Source organism: Engystomops pustulosus, chromosome 11 (assembly GCF_040894005.1).
Source record: "Engystomops pustulosus chromosome 11, aEngPut4.maternal, whole genome shotgun sequence".
In the NCBI taxonomy this organism is placed as follows: Eukaryota; Metazoa; Chordata; class Amphibia; order Anura; family Leptodactylidae; genus Engystomops; species Engystomops pustulosus.
In genome coordinates this window covers 11532533-11553002 of record NC_092421.1, presented here as the reverse complement: position 1 = coordinate 11553002, position 20470 = coordinate 11532533, and the positions used below count along the sequence as shown (strand labels likewise).

The 20470-nt window shown below is 44.1% G+C and overlaps 1 protein-coding gene across 7 annotated transcripts in view; it reads right to left on the bottom strand.

Moving 5' to 3' along the window:
- The window catches only part of KDM2A (lysine demethylase 2A), a 50699-nt gene extending 35359 nt beyond the window's left edge, over nt 1-15340 (bottom strand). For 2 of the 7 annotated variants that reach the window (XM_072130176.1, XM_072130177.1), the window contains exons 1-7: nt 14604-15151; nt 7578-7677; nt 6236-6374; nt 5401-5479; nt 5247-5293; nt 1649-1827; nt 298-404 (exon numbers count right to left, since the gene is read on the bottom strand). In XM_072130176.1, coding sequence (XP_071986277.1) covers nt 298-404; nt 1649-1827; nt 5247-5293; nt 5401-5479; nt 6236-6374; nt 7578-7613 — 587 coding nt within the window. In that variant the 5' untranslated portion in view covers nt 7614-7677; nt 14604-15151. Of the gene's footprint in view, nt 1-297; nt 405-1648; nt 1828-5246; nt 5294-5400; nt 5480-6235; nt 6375-7577; nt 7678-14603; nt 15158-15274 lie in introns of those variants that run through there. The other 5 variants (XM_072130173.1, XM_072130172.1, XM_072130174.1 and 2 more) reach the window with 5 other exon arrangements.
- Nucleotides 15341-20470: the final 5130 nt, after the last annotated feature.

Genomic DNA, 20470 nt, shown 5'->3' with positions numbered 1-20470 from the left:
TTGCAAAATGACCAAAAAAGTGCCGTTTCAGATATTTGGGAGCCATTTACTTTTACACGGTTCACCGTGGGGGAATAATAGTTTTTCTACACTGCTAGATTGGGATGCGGTGATGCCGAACATTTTTAGTATTATTTTTTTTATATCCCATTTCAGACCCCCAATGGTTCTTTAACCCTAGGCTGTCTGATTGATCCTACCACATACTGCCGTACTACAGCGAGCGCTCTCCATACAGCACTTGCATGTGAGGCATCAGACAACCGTTTACACAACACAAATGTGTATTACACTCACTTCTGGACTTTGGGGTACTGCATCTCCTGAATGGCATTTGTGGATTCGGTCTGTCGATCTTTCAGGTGTCTGGGCCAGAAGTTGTCAACCCAGTCGATCTGATCCACCTGTTTAGAACGTAACACACAAAGTACGACGCAGTTAGGAGGAGACAATTGCAAGGGAAGATAAAAGAATAGAGATAAAGCAGGGATGAAGAACATGCAAGGCAATTCTGGGCAACGGCAGAGACATTCTGAACAACTGGAAGCGATTGTGGGGAGAGGTCATGTGTATGTGCACTGAAATCCTACAGGTAACCGACTGACGCCTGAAGGATCCCGTTCTTCTCATGTCCACAGTTACAAGAAGAGAATATCTATATGGATCATCTATAGACACTCGCTATGCTACTCAGAAAGTAGAAGGCCATTGAAACAACCGCAAGCTTAGCAGCTTCCACTCAAGGATGATGTCTGGGTGTTTTATGTGGGGACCTTTATGATCCTGCAGTACAACACCATCACCTGCAGGAGATGCAGCCTTCTGCCTCATGTCCCATCCCGTGGAAGGTTTTAACAGTAAACGCTTGAACAGCCGATTCCAATGTCAGACCAAAACCGAATATTAGAATAGATCACCATAATAAAAGCAACATTACCAGCACCGGGCTACTCAATGACCAGCTCCCTAATTATTAGCAAGTTACAGAGCTATTGCTCCACACTGAGCTATCAACATGGTCACTTATGGCCAGTGAATATGGCCGTGTGCTGCCCGTATAAAAATGGTACATGTAGAACAAGTTCTCATTATGATTTGGGCTAATGGTATTTGTATTTTATGTCTTGCTCCACGTATAAAGTCTCATCATGTCAAAATTATTTATCATTGTGGATCAGGGTCTGACATATTTGGACTGAGACATCAATAAGCCATCTCTGCCTTCTCCACCACTAATCCCCAACTGTAAGAGATGTACAGAAATGCCCCTGCGCCTTAAGACATTTGGTGATCAAGAAGTGGCTTCTGCCCTGTTGATTGGGTCATATTTAAAGGGGTAAATAGACCCCTGGGCGACGTATTCCCAAAGTACAAGCATGTGGCGTACAGGCATACAGCGGGATATGTCTGTGCCATACGTTGTAAGGTCCCGTCAGATTCCCCCCGATGCGTCCTTACAACATATGGCATAAAACGTGATGTGAATCCAGCTTAACACACACACAACCCAAGGACCGTTTTGGAAGGCGGCAGCCTTTTTTCCCCTACGTGTGGACAACTACTTAAAGTAATATCACAAATTTGAATGGGATGGTGAAGAAACAGAGACCAAATAGACAATGAACAACGTGAGGGAGATGCTGCTAACCGTGGCCGGTCTTTGTACCAAGTTCTCCAGCTTGGTATGGCTGAACTCCAGGCTGATCACGTTGTACAGTCTCTGACGCTCTTCTTCAGGGGTTTCATAGTACTTTGCCCACTGCGCCATCGTCATCTCTATTCCCTTTTGTGTCCCAACATCCATAACATCAACAATACGCTTGCTCCCTACAAAAGAATGGGCCAGGTTAAAATATATACTACACAAATACACAAACATATTCCCCTGCACATGGCACAAGAATAACATAATGATGTAAAGGGAACCGTCACCAGATATTACCTCATTAGACTAACAGCCCCATCAGGGAGGGTATGAAATGTCCTTTCTAAATTCCATCCCTTATGTGGAATCCCATCCAGTATAACTAAAAAAAAATATGACTCTTCTCTCCTCATTTTCTAGGAGTCTAGTTTAGTTGTTTGCCAGATAAGTGTCATTTCAGAATCCACTATCTTCTGTTCTATAGCACTTAGATACATGATCTTTGTGCCATGTTAAAGACACAAATCTCACCTTTTAGTCCACATCAACTTATAGATATATGGACATACAGGCAGTTAAATAGGCTGGAACTGGATCTTTATCTGCAGCTTGTACTTCCAGAGCTGCCTGTATCTCTGGATCTGTTGCTCACAGGACCCAAATGCCATCTGAACGATTAAGGATCCCATAAGACACAAAAAGCATGTTTCTAGGTGCTATAAAACAGAAAATAGGGGTATCTGAAGTGACTCTGCTCTTGCAGCCTCTAAACTTGACTCATCTCATGTGAACTGAGGTGAGAAGAGACTTATTTGTCTGACTTTGGAGGAGATTTTTTTCATAGGGGAAATATTAGAAGAGGAATTTTATACTCTACCTGATGGAACTAGCAGTTTAGTGGGGTAAAACCTGGTGACCGCTTCTCTTAAAATCTCCTACAAGTCATCCTAGGTCTGGGCAATAAATGATAATTTATCTCCCAGTTCCTAATAGTGCTGCTGCCTCTTGAGCGCCACTAGTGGTGAAGCTGGGGGATGAGCGAGCAGACAAACAATCAAACCTTGTTTTATTGCAGAAACAAGTGTTCTTTTCCGTGGGGGAGGAGGAAGAGGGTAAGGGGGATGCTTATTCGGTTTTTCGATGAGGACAGGGGGATATAAATGGTTTGTGCCTGATCCCAAACATCAGTACAAGACAAGTATATGCATGTGGTCATTGCATTACACAATTTGTATTTGCATTGTAGTATAATGAGCTCCCACTTACTACCAGGTCTGTGAGGGAGTCAGACAGCAGCTCAGTACAGCAACATACACATATATATTATATACACACACAAATATTATAAAGCCTGTTAGTACACTACTAGTTTTGCATTAAAGAGAACCCGTCATGCAAAATAACCCCCCTAAACTAAATATATTTTCATAAACTGCCATTAGGGGGCATTGCCTCTATCCCTTCATTGTCCCTCTACATGCCTGTAAACCTAAGCAATGAGGTCCTAAAGCTGTATGCAAATGACCTGTGAAATGTCCAATGAAGCATTAGCATATTCAAGCTGTCCACTCTATTCATGAGTGGGAGGCACAGCCACACCCCCAGTGCATGACTGACAGCCTGTATAATGATGTGAGGCTGTATAATGATGTGCTTCCTGGTGCTGGTGGCCACGCCCCCTGCAGCCTGTGTGTACATGTGTGTGTGTATATAGGAGAGATACAGCAGCTCCAGGCTGCAGCCATGTTATAGCAGAACATGTCAGATTCATGTGTAGCTGATGTTTGTGTATTAGGAGGATGCAGCATGTCAGCAGATGCAGCACACACTAGCAATGCTTTACTATACATTACACACAGACATGAGCAGGGGGAGGAGAGGGGAGGGGTAACAGGGGTGACATCACGGCCTCTAACCATGTGACCAGCCTCATTTACATAATAAAGAATAGATGATTTTACAATGAATAATGTATGAAATAACTAGATAAAGGCTGGGGTGGGATCCTTGTGAGCTGCTCCAACAGGTAGAGGTGACAGGACTAGTGACACAGACCTGATGACAGGTGCCCTTTAACTCCTATGGACTGAGGGATGGATGAGGATAAGCCAGTACACTACTAGAGATTGTACTGTAACGGCTAGTGCTTATCCATCCAGCACTACTACTATACCAGCAGAATGCATTCCCATACAACTAAATCTAAACATTTAATGCATAATTTATATATAGTATCTAACGCGAGCCTGCAGCAATAGTAGATGAAATCAACGAGGTAAATCATCTGTTGGCTAATAAAAATAACAGACAACTCATGCAAATTAACCCACCCAAAAAAAAAAAATACTTCATAAAAAACTATGATTAAAAAGCATCGCCCTTATCCCTAAATGGTTCCTTTCCAAGGCTACAATGTTAAAAAAAAAATCTATATGTATTATAACTAATATGCAACCTGATGTGAGTCCATCACACTAAGTGATTCCAATGAGGCCCTGCATATTCAGTGGTTACTGCCCTGCCTCCTTTTTCCTGATTGACAGGTCTCACTGCCACAGAACATGCTGCTATGTGGAACATTGAGAGTTCTGTTACATCCTTGGCCACTTCATGTCATGTGACCAGGATAATGTCATCCAAGGTCCTGTTACATTTGCACAGTTGACCCCATCTTTTGACATGATAATCACAGCAGCCTCCATGGACTATGGGAAAGGAGTAGAAGTTCATGAAGGCTGCCGTGATCATGCCATGATGCTACCATGTGATCAGATACATACATGGGGTAGACTTTGCAAAAGTAACTAGGTAAAGGACCTTAGATGACATGATCTGGGTCTCATGACATGCTGAGAAGAGGCATGGGACATGGTGCGGTGTAAATGGGAGCAGGACACCTCCGACACCAGGTAATATAAGATAAAGTTGATGTGTTGTCAGTCTTTGCACTGGCGTAGCCTGAGCCACATTGTTACATCTCCCTCATTGATTCCGATGCGCAATAACGAGAGCTGCAACTTTGCTGCGTTTCTATAGGCTTTAGTAAAGAATAGTGGAATAAGGGCTATGGTGATATTATTGAAAATGTCTTTTGTATTACTAAAATATTTAAGGTTAATGTGATCCAGTGTTTAAATGTCTGCTATACACCATAGTGCACGTGCCTGACAAAGGGGCGGAGCCCCATAACATCACAGGTGTGTACTACACCCGCGCACGCAGCATTGTCCGTTGGATTCCCTGGACTTTTGCCAGACCTTGCTCACCAAGATATGAGAGTTTATCATAATGATGGCGCTGTATATACAACTTGTACGATTAAAAGGTGTGAAATATATATCAAGAGAAAACAAAGTCCACATCAGTTTCGAGCCACAGAATAGAGGATTATCGATTTGATAGAGATCCAACTTCTGTAACCCCCCCAATGATCACAAGATCGGGGGCCGCAAGTGTCTCATGTTAATAAAGAGCCATTAGACATCCTTGACCAGACCACTATTCACTTTTAAGAAACTGCTTCACATGTCCAACCCAGAATACCCTGGGGACCACCGTGCTCCATGTTGGCAAAGGGAATGGATCAAATCCTAGAACTTACCAACAAACAGCTTCACATCGTTTACAGTGAAGGTGGGGTCCGGCATTCTGGGGAGACAAAGTGACACGAACAAGGTTAGATGCATGTAACATCCTCTTCATCGCACAAACCACTACAAGCTCTAAAACACAGCGACAACAACATAGACACTTGCCGGATGCCAAGGCCTTCAGAGCTTTTGAATATCAGAGGGTCCCTGAGTCCGCACTGCTGAACGTATCGCATGTTGAAGTCTGTAAGAAGAATTGCAATAAGAGAGTGTTGTAATAAGCTAAAAGGGAACAGGCCATCCAGTTTTACCCACTAAACTCCCAGCCCCCTCAGGTAGGGGATGAAATGTCCATTCTACAATTTCCTCTTTTATGTCAAATCTCACCAGTTTAACTATAGAGAAAAATCTCCCCCCCCCCCCCAATTCAGACAAATCTGACTATTCTCATCCCATTTTCACATGAGATGAGTCAAGTTTAGTGGTTGCAGAGTTAGTGTCACCTCAGATGCCCCTATCTTCTGTTCTATAGCATCTAGAAACATTCCGCTGGTGTTCTATTAAAGACAAGAATGTCATTTTTTTAAGGCTTATGGTTCTGCGAGTTACAGAACTGGAGTTAAAAATATGCCGGAACTGTATCTTTAGCTGCAGCTGGCATTGACATTTAGATTTTAGCTGCCTGTATACCTGGTTCTGTAGTTTAAAACCCTAATGTGTTCTGGAAAATGAGATTCTTATCTTTAACATGACAGCAGCAGCATATTTCTAGGTGCTATAGAACAGAACATAGGTAGCTCTGAAGTGACACTTTCTCTGCAACCACTAAACTTGACTCATCTCATATTAAAATGATGTGAGAAGAGACAAATTTCCTGAATCTGGGGGAGATTTGTTATAGGTAAATGGGTGAATTTACACATAATGGACATTTCTTCCCCTTCCTGAGTAGTTTAGTAGGTAACCTGGTGACAATCATTTGCACAGTCGCCAGTCTTACCTTTTCCCTCCATGTAAATTATGAAGTTGCTGTTGTACTTGGGGCTCCGCAGCTTCTCCTCCAAATCAAAGGTTCTCTTGCCCTCAATGTCCTCATCTGAAATGCCGTCGTCTTCATACCTTCTACGGAGCGTGCGTCTCTGAAAGGTCCAATCACAGATCAATAATCCTTTCCTGTTTATCAGGCATCAATAGGCCAATTCTCATATTCTACACACAAATTGTATAAATATTCGGCTTCCTCGTCTAGGTCCCAGCCAAATTTACTTTACGATGTCCACCGACCTGTGTGATGTTCCTTTAGGATGCGGCCACTTTATAGCTTAAGGCTCAGCCCCATTTTTTGGATTCTGACTAACATCACTTTATATGGTTATAACTTTTAAACACTTTCATTTGTCAAAGTGATTTTGCTTTTTCAACACGTTAGTGGTAAATTTTGGCTGATAAGTTTTGCATCTATTTATACAAAAAAATTCACCATTTTCAAAATGACTTTTTCTTTCCAGACAGATAGTTTTAGCACCCAAATTAGTTACTAAATAACATTACCCATGTATCTGCTTCATGTTCCCTTTAAAAGGGCGAACACCCCACAGGAGTTACATGGGGATGTTAGATGTAAATTACCACTGAAACCCCGTGTTTACCAATGGTGTTTCACCTCCGATGCAGAGCTGAACCTTCTTTGGGTCATGACGTACTAGTACAGCAAACAGCGTCATCTGCTGCTCTCCATGCCGTAGTAGTAGGTCATTGAGTTAGTTAGTTCTCCCTTCACAGAGCTGTGTAAACAAACAGAAGATTAGATGTAAACTCATGCTCACAGCTCAAACAACACACTATACATGCTGGAATATGGTCAGTGCAAGATGGAGCACTGTAGCACGTTTCCTTACAAACTAAGGCTAAATTCACACGACCGTAGGGGGATGTATGTATGTCCCCCATAGGCTGGCAATGGGCTCACGGCATGGTACGGTGCAGCACACGTGTGGCACCGTACCGTTTCGTACCTGGGAAAAGATAGAACATGTCCCATCTTTTCCCGTATTACAGAGCCATGCACCATATATCTCTATGGAGAGGGGCAGGGGCGAGCAGCGCTCACCCACTACTCCTCTCCAGTGCGCATGCCATGCTATGGCACAGCGGGCACAGGCTAGTTTGAATGCAGCCCAAGCGGAATTTCTTAAGAACGTATATAAAAAAAAAAATGCTCACAACATTCCCAAACGACAATAACATTTATTTCAAATGAGGGTTTAACTTTAATCGAGCTTCACTAGCAATAGGAAAGCATATGACATCACAGTGGAAGGAGGAAAGAAGGTGCCACATACCAGCCTGCGGCTGTAACGCGCTTCCTCGTCCTCCATCTCGCAGGATCTTCCTCCTACGGTTGTGGCCGCACTTTTCACAGCAAACTTCAGACCTGGTTACCTGTCAAAGGGAGTAAAAAAATATTCATAAGAATGTCAATAACAGGGAGACAACTCCCAGGACTCCGCAGACTCACAAGACAGTGTCGACACAGCTGTCAAACCCGTCGTGAAGGTAACAGCGCCCGTTATATAGGCAGAGGAAACGCTAATGAGAAATAACTTGTATGAGCACATGGTCAGTGATGCGGCACACACCTGCCCTGGCACACACCTGCCCTGGCACACACCGAAGACCGAAACTCTTCTTAATCCTCCTCAACCCTGACAAATTCATTGTATGTTTTTATATAGAGCCGTCGTATTCAGTCCCAAAAACCTTGCAGAGACATTCACATGTTGGGGAGATGTATCACGCCGTCTACTACAGAATTCTGGAGTAATTTACGCCACAATTATTAAAGAGAAACTGTCACCAGGAACAGGTTCCAATAGCCTGCGCTATTTTACAAAAGTATATAAAGTATTCAGACCCCTTTATATTTTTCACTCTTTGTTTCATTGCAGCCAATTGATAAGATCAAAATAGTTTTTTTTTTTTTTGCTCATTTATGTGCACTCTGCCCTCATCTTGACAGACAAAAGTAGATATTTTTGCTAATTCATTAAACAAAAACTGAAATATCACATTTTCATAAGTATTCAGCCCCTATTGCTGTGACTCTCACATGTTACTCACATGCTGCCCACTTCCTTCTGATGGTTCTACTCCAATGGTTTTTAATTAAACTGATTTGACTTTGATAAGGAAAGGGGCATCACCTGTCTATAAAAGACCTCACAGCTCACAGTACATGTCTGAGCACATGAGAATCATGAGGTTTAAGGAACTGCCAAGGAGGTCAGAGACAGAATTGGGACAAGGCCCAGATTTGGCAAGGGTCACATAAGAATTTCTGCAGTACTCAAGATTCATAAGAGCACAGTGGCCTCCATAATCCTTAAAGGGAACCTACCACCACGAATCTACCTATAAAGGTAGATCGGGTGGTAGGCGGATCAATAGGACGTGAGGATAGCCCTTTTAAAGGAAACCTACCACTTGAAGTGGCAGGTTTCCGATGGCAATACCGAGCACCAGCTCAGGGTGAGCTGGTGCCGGAGCTTATTTTAGTTAGTGTTTTAAACACTCGGCGCTCGGCGCTTACCATGCGCGCGGCTCTCATTCACTTCCTATGTAGCCGCGCGCACGGTAAGCGCCGAGCGCGTACCTCCCTGCGCCGGCTATAAAGTTTAAAAAGTGTTTAAAACACTAACTAAAATAAGCTCCGGCACCAGCTCACCCTGAGCTGGTGCTCGGTATTGCCATCGGAAACCTGCCACTACAAGTGGTAGGTTTCCTTTAAGGGCTAATCCTCACGTCCCCGCAATGATTTGAAAACTTTTATTGCCCAAATATTAAAATTTTCTTATGCGGCTACTGGGGCGTGGAGTAGCCGCATCTGAGGTTACACGAGGCGGCTACTCCACGCCCCGGTAGCCTCTTTTCTCCTCCTACCAAAAATCTTCGGCGCGCAGCTACGAGGAGCTGCGCGCCCTCGTCTGGCACATCTGCTGTCTGCGCATGCGCAGAACAGCAGGCCCGCGCCTGTGCAGCTCCGGCTCCGTAGCAGTGACCGCGCAGGCGCGGGCCTGCTGTTCTGCGCATGCGCAGACAACAGATGTGCCGGACTAGGGCGCGCAGCTCCTCGTAGCTGCGCGCCGAAGATTTTTGGTAGGAGGAGAAAAGAGGCTACCGGGGCGTGGAGTAGCCGCCTCGTGTAACCTCAGATGCGGCTACTCCACGCCCCAGTAGCCGCATAAGAAAATTTTAATATTGGGGCAATAAAAGTTTTCAAATCATTGCGGGGACGTGAGGATTAGCCCTTAAAAGGGCTAATCCTCACGTCCTATTGATCCACCTACCACCCGATCTACCTTTATAGGTAGATTTGTGGTGGTAGGTGCCCTTTAAATGGAAGAAGTTTGGGACGACCAAACTAAGCAATCATGAGAGAAGAGCCTCGGTGAGAGGTAAAGAAGACCCCCAAAATCTCTGTGGCTGAACTCCATAGATGCAGTAGGGAGATAGGAGTCACCTATCACTGCCGCCTCTACTCCTCTGGGCTTTATGGCTGGAGTCTAAAAGCCTCTACTCAGTACAAGATATATCAAAGCCGCATACAGTGTGCAAAACGCATGAAGGACTCCCAGACTATGAGGAATAAGTTGAAGATTGAACTTTTTGGTGTTAATTCTAAGCAGTGGAGAAAACCAGGCGCCACTCATCACCTGCCAAATACAATCCCAGCAGTGACACATGGTGCGGGCAGCATGAGGCTATGGGGGGACCGGACCACTGGGTGTAATGGAAGGAAAGATGAATGTAGCCAAATACAAAGATATCCTGGATGAGAACTTCTTCCAGTGCTCTGGACCTCAGACTGGGCCGAATCTTCCAACAAGACAATGACCCCATGCACACAGCTAAAATAACACAGCAGAGGCTTCAGAACATCTCTGTGACCATTCCTGACCTTCCCAGACAGAGCCCGGACCTAAACCCAATTGAGCATCTCTGGAGAGACACGAAAATGGGCTCCACCAATTTTCACCATTTAAACTGAGGGAACTGGAGAGGATTTGCAAGGAAGAGGCAGAGGATCCCCAAATCCAGGGGTGAGAAACTTGTAGCATCTTCCCAAGAAGACTCCTGGCTGCACCGGTCCAAAGCTTCTACTCATCACTGAGCAAAACGCAAAAGGGCCGAATACCTTATCGCCGGGACCCATTTCAGCTTTTCATGTTTAATAAATGATCAAAAATATCTACATTTCTGTATATTTTCTGTAAGTATGGGGGCAGAGTGTACATTAGACCTTCCCGCCGAGGCCCTTTTTCATTTTTCACTCCCCACCTTCCATGTACAGAGCTGTGTGACCGCTTGTTTTCTGCGTAACAAATTGCACTTCACAGTGATGAGAATTGGTGAAAAAAGGCATTTGCCCCATTTTCTTATGGGGTTGGATTTTACGGCTTTCACTGTGCGCCACAAATGACAGGTCTACATTATTCTTTGAGCCGGTGCGATAACGGGGGATAACAAATTTGTATAGATTTTATAATGTTTTCATTTACAAGAATTAAAACGACCTGTACAAAAAAAAATAAAAATTATCTTGCCATCTTCTGGCGCTAATAACTTTTTCATAGTTTGGTGTAATGTAGGTGGTGTAATTTTTTGCGACTTTTGATGATGCCAGCGGCGATGGACGGGTTAACACCCGCGATCGGTGCTACCACTATGCAATATGCAGCAAAGACTTAGCAGCCTGTGAGCCCTCTCCATGCACCTGACGTGTGACGTACTATTACGTCACATGTCGGGAAGGGGTTAATGAGGGAAAAAACGATTTACCAATTGGCTGCAATGAAATTAAGAGTGACAAATTTTAAGATCTCCGAATACTTTCCATACCCACTGTATATTTGTTATCCAGAAAGCTAAAAAAGACCTTTTTGAAAGGGGTATTCCACCCACACAGATCAGTTTCTTACATGTACTCAGGGTAAGAAAATAACACATTCTCTTATTCACTGTTATTACCAAAAATGCAGCATTTCACAGATATAAGTCCAACCTGTCTCTATCAGTGCTGGTGTACACAATTTCAGTTGCCCCTAGACACAACCTAGGGGCAATCTTCTGACTTGGGGTGGGGCCGCCATCTTGGATTTCCGTGTGATGGCCGTGGAGCAGAGTTTCTCCCTCTCTGCTCTCTAGCCCCGCCCCCTGCACTCCAGGATTTGAGCTCACTCACTGATACACAGACACTGACTTCCTGCCGGAATCAGTGTGAGGAGAACTACAAGCTACAGACAGATAAGTTATTTATAGGGAGAGGCACAGCAGATCTAGTGTGTGTGTGTGGAATAGCAGAGATGAATGTGTCATTGTGTGTAAAAGGCATCTCATGGATCTCATCATCTCCCTCCTTCTATGTGTCAGTACAATATTAGAAGCCAGATGAAAGTGCATATACACCTGTACCCTGATAATCTAACCACATTGTCACCCCACAGAACTAGATGGGTCATAATGTATCTGCTTAGGGAGTCTCCATCTACACTCTGGGATTTTGCACTGACCAGCCAAGGGAGTGATAGGAGCTAAAACAGCAATAACACTGAGTAACATTGTAAAGTAAGGGGTTAACATGATCTTTATTGTGTTAACTAGGGGATAGAAATGTGAGAATTTTCTTTCCTGAGAAAACCCCTTTAATATGTGCATAGGATAGGCTGTAAAATATAAAATTACCATTGCTGGTGGCAGATTCACTTTAAGAGTTTAACACAGTTTTTAGCCACTTTTCCAACAAACATGAGAGAGGTGTGACCTTCAGAAAAAAAGTGTTTGGCTTAATGGGGGAAAAAAATCTGCGTGCCAAAAAAAAAAAAAAAACCCAGTGCAGTGAACCAATCCAACCAATAGAAGTGGAAAGTCTTACACTGCGACACATGTATCACCCAGCATCAGACACAATCATAAATCCTGCACAGCGGATACTTGTCATACACAGTGCAGCCCCTCTGTGAGAGCCCCCACCCCCAAATAACAATGCACTTCAATGCAATGGATCAGATTCCAGAATGAGGGGTTGAATGAGAAAAGGGGTTGTCCAGCATCATAGGGATTAGTGGGATCATGAGAACCCTAAACTTATGGATATAAACAATGTCGCTCTACGGATCTGATGGATGAAGCGGAGCGCTGCCCTCTCCATCTGGGGGTGCACTCTGTTCTTGTGATGTGAGGGGGGTCCCCTATTCTGTCGCACTTGACATGGCTGGACAAACCCTTTAAATGCAGGAAATGGCACACTAGGCAAGCAGTCATAAAGAACTGCAATCCAAACAAACCAACCGATATAGTGCTCAGTAATAGGCCAACACCACAGCCAAAAAAAGATGCATAGAAATATATATATAAAACTTACTGGCACTAGAAGAGATATGTTTATAATAAAATAATATTTAATGCATAAAAAAGGTAATTAATACAAATGTTACCTAACTTGGTATATAAAATAAATTGGTATACACAGATATCATCAATTATGTTCACCTTCTGCATTAGTGTAGCAAATACATATACCGTATATACTCGAGTATAAGCCGAGGTACCTAATTTTACCACCAAAAACTGGGAAAACATATTGAGTATAAGCCGAGGGCGGAAATGCATTGGTCACAGCCTCCCCAGTATACAGCCTGCCATGCCCCCTTCTAGTATACAGGCCACCTCTAGTTGGTGCTTTCAGCTATTAAAGTGAAACTGTTCAGTGTATAGTTGGATCAGAAATATTTAGCAGATCCAACTAAACTCTGAACAGTTTGACACAAACACTAGTGTTTTTATGGTTGCATTTTTGTATATCATATCTCATATATAGTACTATATGTAATGGACACAGCTCACATTGATTGCATTCTATGTTTATGTTTATTCATTTTTTATATATGTATACAATGTTATTACATTACTGTATTACCTATTTAGCTTTGCTATATATATATATATATATATTTTTTTTTTTTTTTCACTATTGGATACTACGTGATATAAATATTATGGATAACAGCTATATATCATCGTATTATATGATTGAAGTATTATGGAAATTTGTTTTACACTCCCGAAATTTTTCTATATAAAGCTGGATTAGAACTCTCTTGCTTTAGGTATATTTCTAATGAAAGGAAACAAATATCGATCTAACATAAAAGAGATCCACTAAAGATCCATTACGAGTTTTTCTTTGTATAAAGATCCATTGTGCTTTTTCCATAAACCCTAAAAGGGTGGAACAACTTGCATTTAAACAACAGACGGTATTAATTTATGTTCTGCTACTGAGGCAGAAGTTAAGCGACTTCAAAAAGAGTCTGGCACTTTAATAGCTGAAAGCACCAACTTGCTATATAACAAGAATTATGATTGGCCTGTCCGCTGCAAGAAGACCATATTACTGGGAACCTGAACAAATGAAAGGCTATACATACCAGGTTCTATACAGGAATCAGGTCTTCTATGCACTTGTGGTGAGCCAAGCCCGTCTACCCTGCATGCGCAAACCTGTAGACACACTCAGGCGCATTTTCCCCACTAGTGTTTTGGATCTTAAGGTAACAAGTCTCCGGGACACCGGCGAAGAAAAAAAACAAAAAAAAAACTCATCCATCTAGCAATATGAAAACTAATCATAAGTATGCTCTGCTTCATACATCTGAAAAAAGATACTGACTGATGTGTGTTATATACAAGAACTCTCCAAAATAGGACGGGTTGGAAGTTATTTTCATTGGAACTTGTTCACATCATCTCATACCATCCGAACTTTTATAAACAGATAACGGGAGTTGATACGTTACCTACTCAATGTATCTTTTCAGAATTGTAAGTATCTAGCACTATATTATACTATATGTATTCGCTACACTATTGCAGAAGGTGAATAATACATTATGATATCTGTGGATACCAATTTATTTTATGTACCAAATGAAGTAACATTATTAATTACCTATTTTATACATTAAATATTGTTTTATTATAACCCCTTTAAATAGTCTTCACTTTACTATAAGACATGTAAATATACACAAATAGAAGATGTAAACGTAACACTATGTGATGTGAGGAGAAAGAGAGACCCCAGAAGACCCCTCATGGCCGTCACACACACTATATTCCCAGACATGACACTTGCAGCGACCGGATGGGATGGTGAAGCGACTTTCCGGCAGGTGCAGTGTACAGGAGCCGCACTGTGTGAACAGGCAGGAGAGATGACAACTGCAGCACCCATTGTTCAGTGAGAGAACACAATAGGTGACAGTAGTGAACCCGTGCAGAGCACAGAGCGCCCCCCTGCGCCCACTCACCGTGCATCCTCAGCCCGGCAGCCCCATTGCTTTACACGCTTAGTTGTTGTTGTTGTTGTCGTTAATAGAGCGAGATGTCAAACCGATTCAAGAACTCACCGCCCCTCCCCCCCCTTCCGTGGTAGTGACGTCACCGGGTCGCCTAGCTGACGTCACGCAGCCTCCTCAGGAAGTCTACGGCTCATCTGCACTCAGAAGGGAGCAAAGCGATGGACGCTGCAGGCGCCATTTTGGACCGAACCAGAAGTGACGCGAGCGGCAGTGTGTGCGGTGAGAAGGTGGAGCCGGTCGCTCGGGAAAGCGACCAAGGAGAGAGATGGGAAGAGTGCTAAAAGCTGATTGGCTCCGGCTTAGTAAGAGTCGCGTTGATTCGTGTATCGGGATGGCCACGCCCGGACATCTAACGAAGGAGAGCCAATAGAAAACCACGTGTGGGGCGTGGTGAGAGTAAGGCCCGTCAACCATACAAAAGGAGCTCAGCGATTGGCTGCAGCGCTGAGTAGGTTTCCCATAGAGCAGCCAAGTTACGTTGCCGTGACGTCGTGTAGACAACTAAGCGACGATTGGCCAGAGCCCTGTCGTATCAGAAGCCATCTAGTAACTTCACGGCCGTGACACTTCATACACGCAAGTGCGATGTCTTATACTAAAACGCATTAGACTCTGATTACCGAGTGGCGGCTGCGCTGCAACAAGCTGCACGGACCGTAAAGTGGCAACTATGGCAAACCATTTCCGGTCACGAGGTCGCCTCAGCGAGAGACGCCTGGGCCCGCACGTGCCCAGTGGTAGGCGCTTTAACCCGGATTGGTTGAGCCGAACCACGTGACGTGCGGACCGCACTGCGCAGGTTATAAATAAAGGGTTGTACCTAACTCCCACAACTCAGAGGGACCTGGCCCTCAGCGGTCTTCGAATGAAGCTGCCTCTACAGGAGCAATGACTGGGGAGGACCTGTATATAGTATTTATGTGACCCCTAGTGATGGGGTCCTGTATAGTTATAGTATTTATGTGCCCCCTAGTGGTGAGGTCCTGTATAGTTATAGTATTTATGTGCCCCCTAGTGATGGGGTCCTGTATAGTTATAGTATTTATGTGCCCCCTAGTGGTAGGGTCCTGTATAGTTATAGTATTTATGTGCCCCCTAGTGGTGAGGTCCTGTATGTGCCCCCTAGTGGTGAGGTCCTGTATAGTTATAGTATTTATGTGCCCCCTAATGGTGAGGTCCTGTATAGTTATAGTATTTATGTGCCCCCTAGTGATGGGGTCCTGTATAGTTATAGTATTTATGTGCCCCCTAGTGGTGAGGTCCTGTATAGTTATAGTATTTATGTGCCCCCTAGTGATGAGGTCCTGTATAGTTATAGTATTTATGTGCCCCCTAGTGGTGGGGTCCTGTATAGTTATAGGATTTATGTGCCCCCTAGTGGTATGGTCCTGTATAGTTATAGTATTTATGTGCCCCCTAGTGGTGAGGTCCTGTATAGTTATAGGATTTATATGCCCCCTAGTGGTGAGGTCCTGTATAGTTATAGGATTTATATGCCCCCTAGTGGTGAGGTCCTGTATAGTAATAGTATTTGTGCCCCCTTAGTGGTGAGGTCCTGTATAGTAATAGTATTTGTGCCCCCTTAGTGGTGAGGTCCTGTATAGTAATAGTATTTGTGCCCCCTTAGTGGTGAGGTCCTGTATAGTAATAGTATTTGTGCCCCCTTAGTGGTGAGGTCCTGTATAGTAATAGTATTTGTGCCCCCTTAGTGGTGAGGTCCTGTATAGTAATAGTATTTGTGCCCCCTTAGTGGTGAGGTCCTGTATAGTAATAGTATTTGTGCCCCCTTAGTGGTGAGGTCCTGTATAGTAATAGTATTTGTGCCCCCTTAGTGGTGAGGTCCTGTATAGTAATAGTATTTGTGCCCCCTTAGTGGTGAGGTCCTGTATAGTAATAGTATTTGTGCCCCCTTAGTGGTGAGGTCCTGTATAGTAATAGTATTTGTGCCCCCTTAGTGGTGAGGTCCTGTATAGTAATAGTATTTGTGCCCCCTTAGTGGTGAGGTCCTGTATAGTAATAGTATTTGTGCCCCCTTAGTGGTGAGGTCCTGTATAGTAATAGTATTTGTGCCCCCTTAGTGGTGAGGTCCTGTATAGTAATAGTATTTGTGCCCCCTTAGTGGTGAGGTCCTGTATAGTTATAGTATTTGTGCCCCCTAGTGGTGGGATCCTGTATAGTTATAGTATTTGTGCCCCCTAGTGGTGAGGTCCTGTATAGTTATCAAAGTGCACAAGAGCAGGACACACATGTGTTTCCATGCATGCGATCGGCAACCAGCAGCGGGTGCTTATTGTGTAAATGCTGTTACCACACTGTACCGTACAGACTAGTCCATCCCCTGCAGTCCTAGTAAAACAGTGTAAGTCCTGATGTACTTGAGTGTATATCGGGCTTGGACGTGTGGTGCGTCTAGTCAGTAGTACCACACATCGGTCCCAGTAGCAAAGCGCGTCATACATCTAATACAAAGGTAAAAAAAATATATAGAATAGCAATTCACATTCCTTATCGTTGTCTTTCTTATACTGAAAACATAAGACTTCTACGTTATACAACACGACTGAGGGTCTGCTGCCATTAGAGGGTTGTAGTCATCCAATGCAAAAAGAGCACAACTCTTCTAGTTATATAACCTGCTGTGTGAAAATGAAAGCTGAGCTCTGATTGGGACACATTCAAGACCCCACCACTAGAGGGCACATAAATACTATAACTATACAGGACCGTACCACTAAGGGGGAACATAAATACTATAACTATACAGGACCTCACCACTAGGGGGCACATAAATACTATAACTATACAGGACCCCACCACTAGGGGGCACATAAATACTATAACTATACAGGACCCCACCACTAGGGGGCACATAAATACTATAACTATACAGGACCCCACCACTAGGGGGCACATAAATACTATAACTATACAGGACCTCACCACTAGGGGGCACATGAATACTATAACTATACAGGACCCCACCACTAGGGGGCACATAAATACTTTAACTATACAGGACATCACCGCTAGGGGACACAAATACTATATACAGGACCTCACCACTAGGGGACACAAATACTATAACTATACAGGACCTCACCACTAGGGGACACAAATACTATAACTATACAGGACCTCACCACTAGGGGGCACATAAATACTATAACTATACAGGACCTCACCACTAGGGGGCACATAAATACTATAACTATACAGGACCGTACCACTAGGGGACACATAATACTATAACTATACAGGACAGTACCACTAGGGGGCACATAAATACTATAACTATACAGGACCTCTCCACTAGGGGGCACATAAATACTATAACTATACAGGACCCCACCACTAGGGGGCACATAAATACTATAACTATACAGGACCGTACCACTAGGGGGCACATAAATACTATAACTATACAGGACCCCACCACTAGGGGGCACATAAATACTATAACTATACAGGACCCCACCACTAGGGGGCACATAAATACTATAACTATACAGGACCCCACCACTAGGGGGCACATAAATACTATAACTATACAGGACCGTACCACTAGGGGGCACATAATACTATATAACTATACAGGACCGTACCACTAGGGGGCACATAAATACTATAACTATACAGGACCCCACCACTAGGGGGCACATAAATACTATAACTATACAGGACCGTACCACTAAGGGGGAACATAATACTATATAACTATACAGGACCCCACCACTAGGGGGCACATAAATACTATAACTATACAGGACATCACCACTAGGGGACACAAATACTATAACTATACAGGACCCCATCACTAGGGGGCACATAAATACTATAACTATACAGGACCTCACCACTAGGGGACACAAATACTATAACTATACAGGACCTCACCACTAGGGGACACAAATACTATAACTATACAGGACCCCACCACTAGGGGGCACATAAATACTATAACTATACAGGACCTCACCACTAGGGGACACAAATACTATAACTATACAGGACCCCACCACTAGGGGGCACATAAATACTATAACTATACAGGACCCCACCACTAGGGGGCACATAAATACTATATACAGGACCTCACCACTAGGGGACACATAAATACTATAACTATACAGGACCCCACCACTAGGGGACACAAATACTATAACTATACAGGACCTCACCACTTAACACAATGAAGCCTTGGTCCTGCTTATCTGTAATCATCTCTTCTACCTCCAGCAATCTGTGAGTGATGAAGGCATGGCCGGCGCCAGCACCTGGCTTACCTGGGCAAGTGCCGGGGCCCCAGAGCTTCCAGAGGGGCCCACGGCACACGCTGGCCCGGTCTTAAACCTCAATTACATCGGCTACCTTGTGCCGCCGATGTAATTGAGAGCCGGCGTGCTGGCGCTAGTGACAGCGGGACCCTCCGAGGACTCTACAATTGACAGGCAGAGCGTCTCTGTGCACGACGCTGGCCGGCGACGTCATGACCTCACGCCGCCAGCGTCCCTGCTGCCGCACAGTAGACGCTGCCCTGATCGTGATCCCAGAAGAAGAGAAGAGGAGCGCAGGATGGAGCCCTGGACCTGCATGAGGCGAGTTAATGTTTATTATTTTTCTACTGCCCACTATATGGTTCCTAACTAATGGAGACTGACTGTTAGGCTATATTCACAGGAACGTATGGGGGACATATATACGGCCGCCGTATATACGGCCGATATACGTCCCCCATACACTTCTATGGGCGCACGGCACCCTACGGGAGCGGTACAGTGCGGTACGGAGCGTTCCGTACCCGGGAAAAAGATAGGACCTGTCCTATCTTCTCCCGTAATACGGCGCCGTGCGCCATAGGTTGCTATGGAGAGGGGCGGGGGTGAGCTGCGCTCACCTCCTCCTCCTCTCCCCGTACACTGCCGTTGCCCGGTACGGTACGGGCGGGCAACGGCAGTGTGAATATAGCCTTACAGGTAAAAAGGAGCTTTGTATTAAATTGAGGGGCAGTGTAATAATCTGAGGGGCAGTGTATTAATCTGAGGGGCAGTGTATTAATCTGAGGGGCTGTGTATTAATCTGAGGGGCAGTGTATTAATCTGAGGGGCAGTGTATTAATCTGAGGGGCAGTGTATTAATCTGAGGGGCAGTGTATTAATCTGAGGGGCAGTGTATTAATCTGAGGGGCAGTGTATTAATCTGAGGGGCAGTGTATTAATCTGAGGGGCAGTGTATTAATCTGAGGGGCTGTGTATTAATCTGAGGGGCTGTGTATTAATCTGAGGGGCTGTGTATTAATCTGAGGGGCTGTGTATTAATCTGAGGGGCAGTGTATTAATCTGAGGGGCAGTGTATTAATCTGAGGGGCTGTGTATTAATCTGAGGGGCTGTGTATTAATCTGAGGGGCTGTGTATTAATCTGAGGGGCTGTGTATTAATCTGAGGGGCTGTGTATTAACCCATTAAGGACGCAGTGTTTTACATTCATTTTTTCGCTTCACACCATCTAAAATCTATAACATTTTCATTTTCCCGTGTTCAGAGCTGTGTGAGGGCTTTATTCTTCATAACAAACTTTACTTCTCAGTGACGCTATTTATTATTCCATGCCGCGTACTGGGAAGCTGGAAAAAATTCCAAATGTGGGGAAATTGGTGAAAAAACACATTTGTGTCACTTTCTTGTGGGCTCAGTTTTTTCCCATATATGTAGGTTTTATACTTTTTTTTTTTAATACTATGGTGTAGGAACTGTGTGTGAGATGAGCTGACGTTTTCATTGCTACCATTTTGAGGACCGCCACTTTTTGATCACTTTTT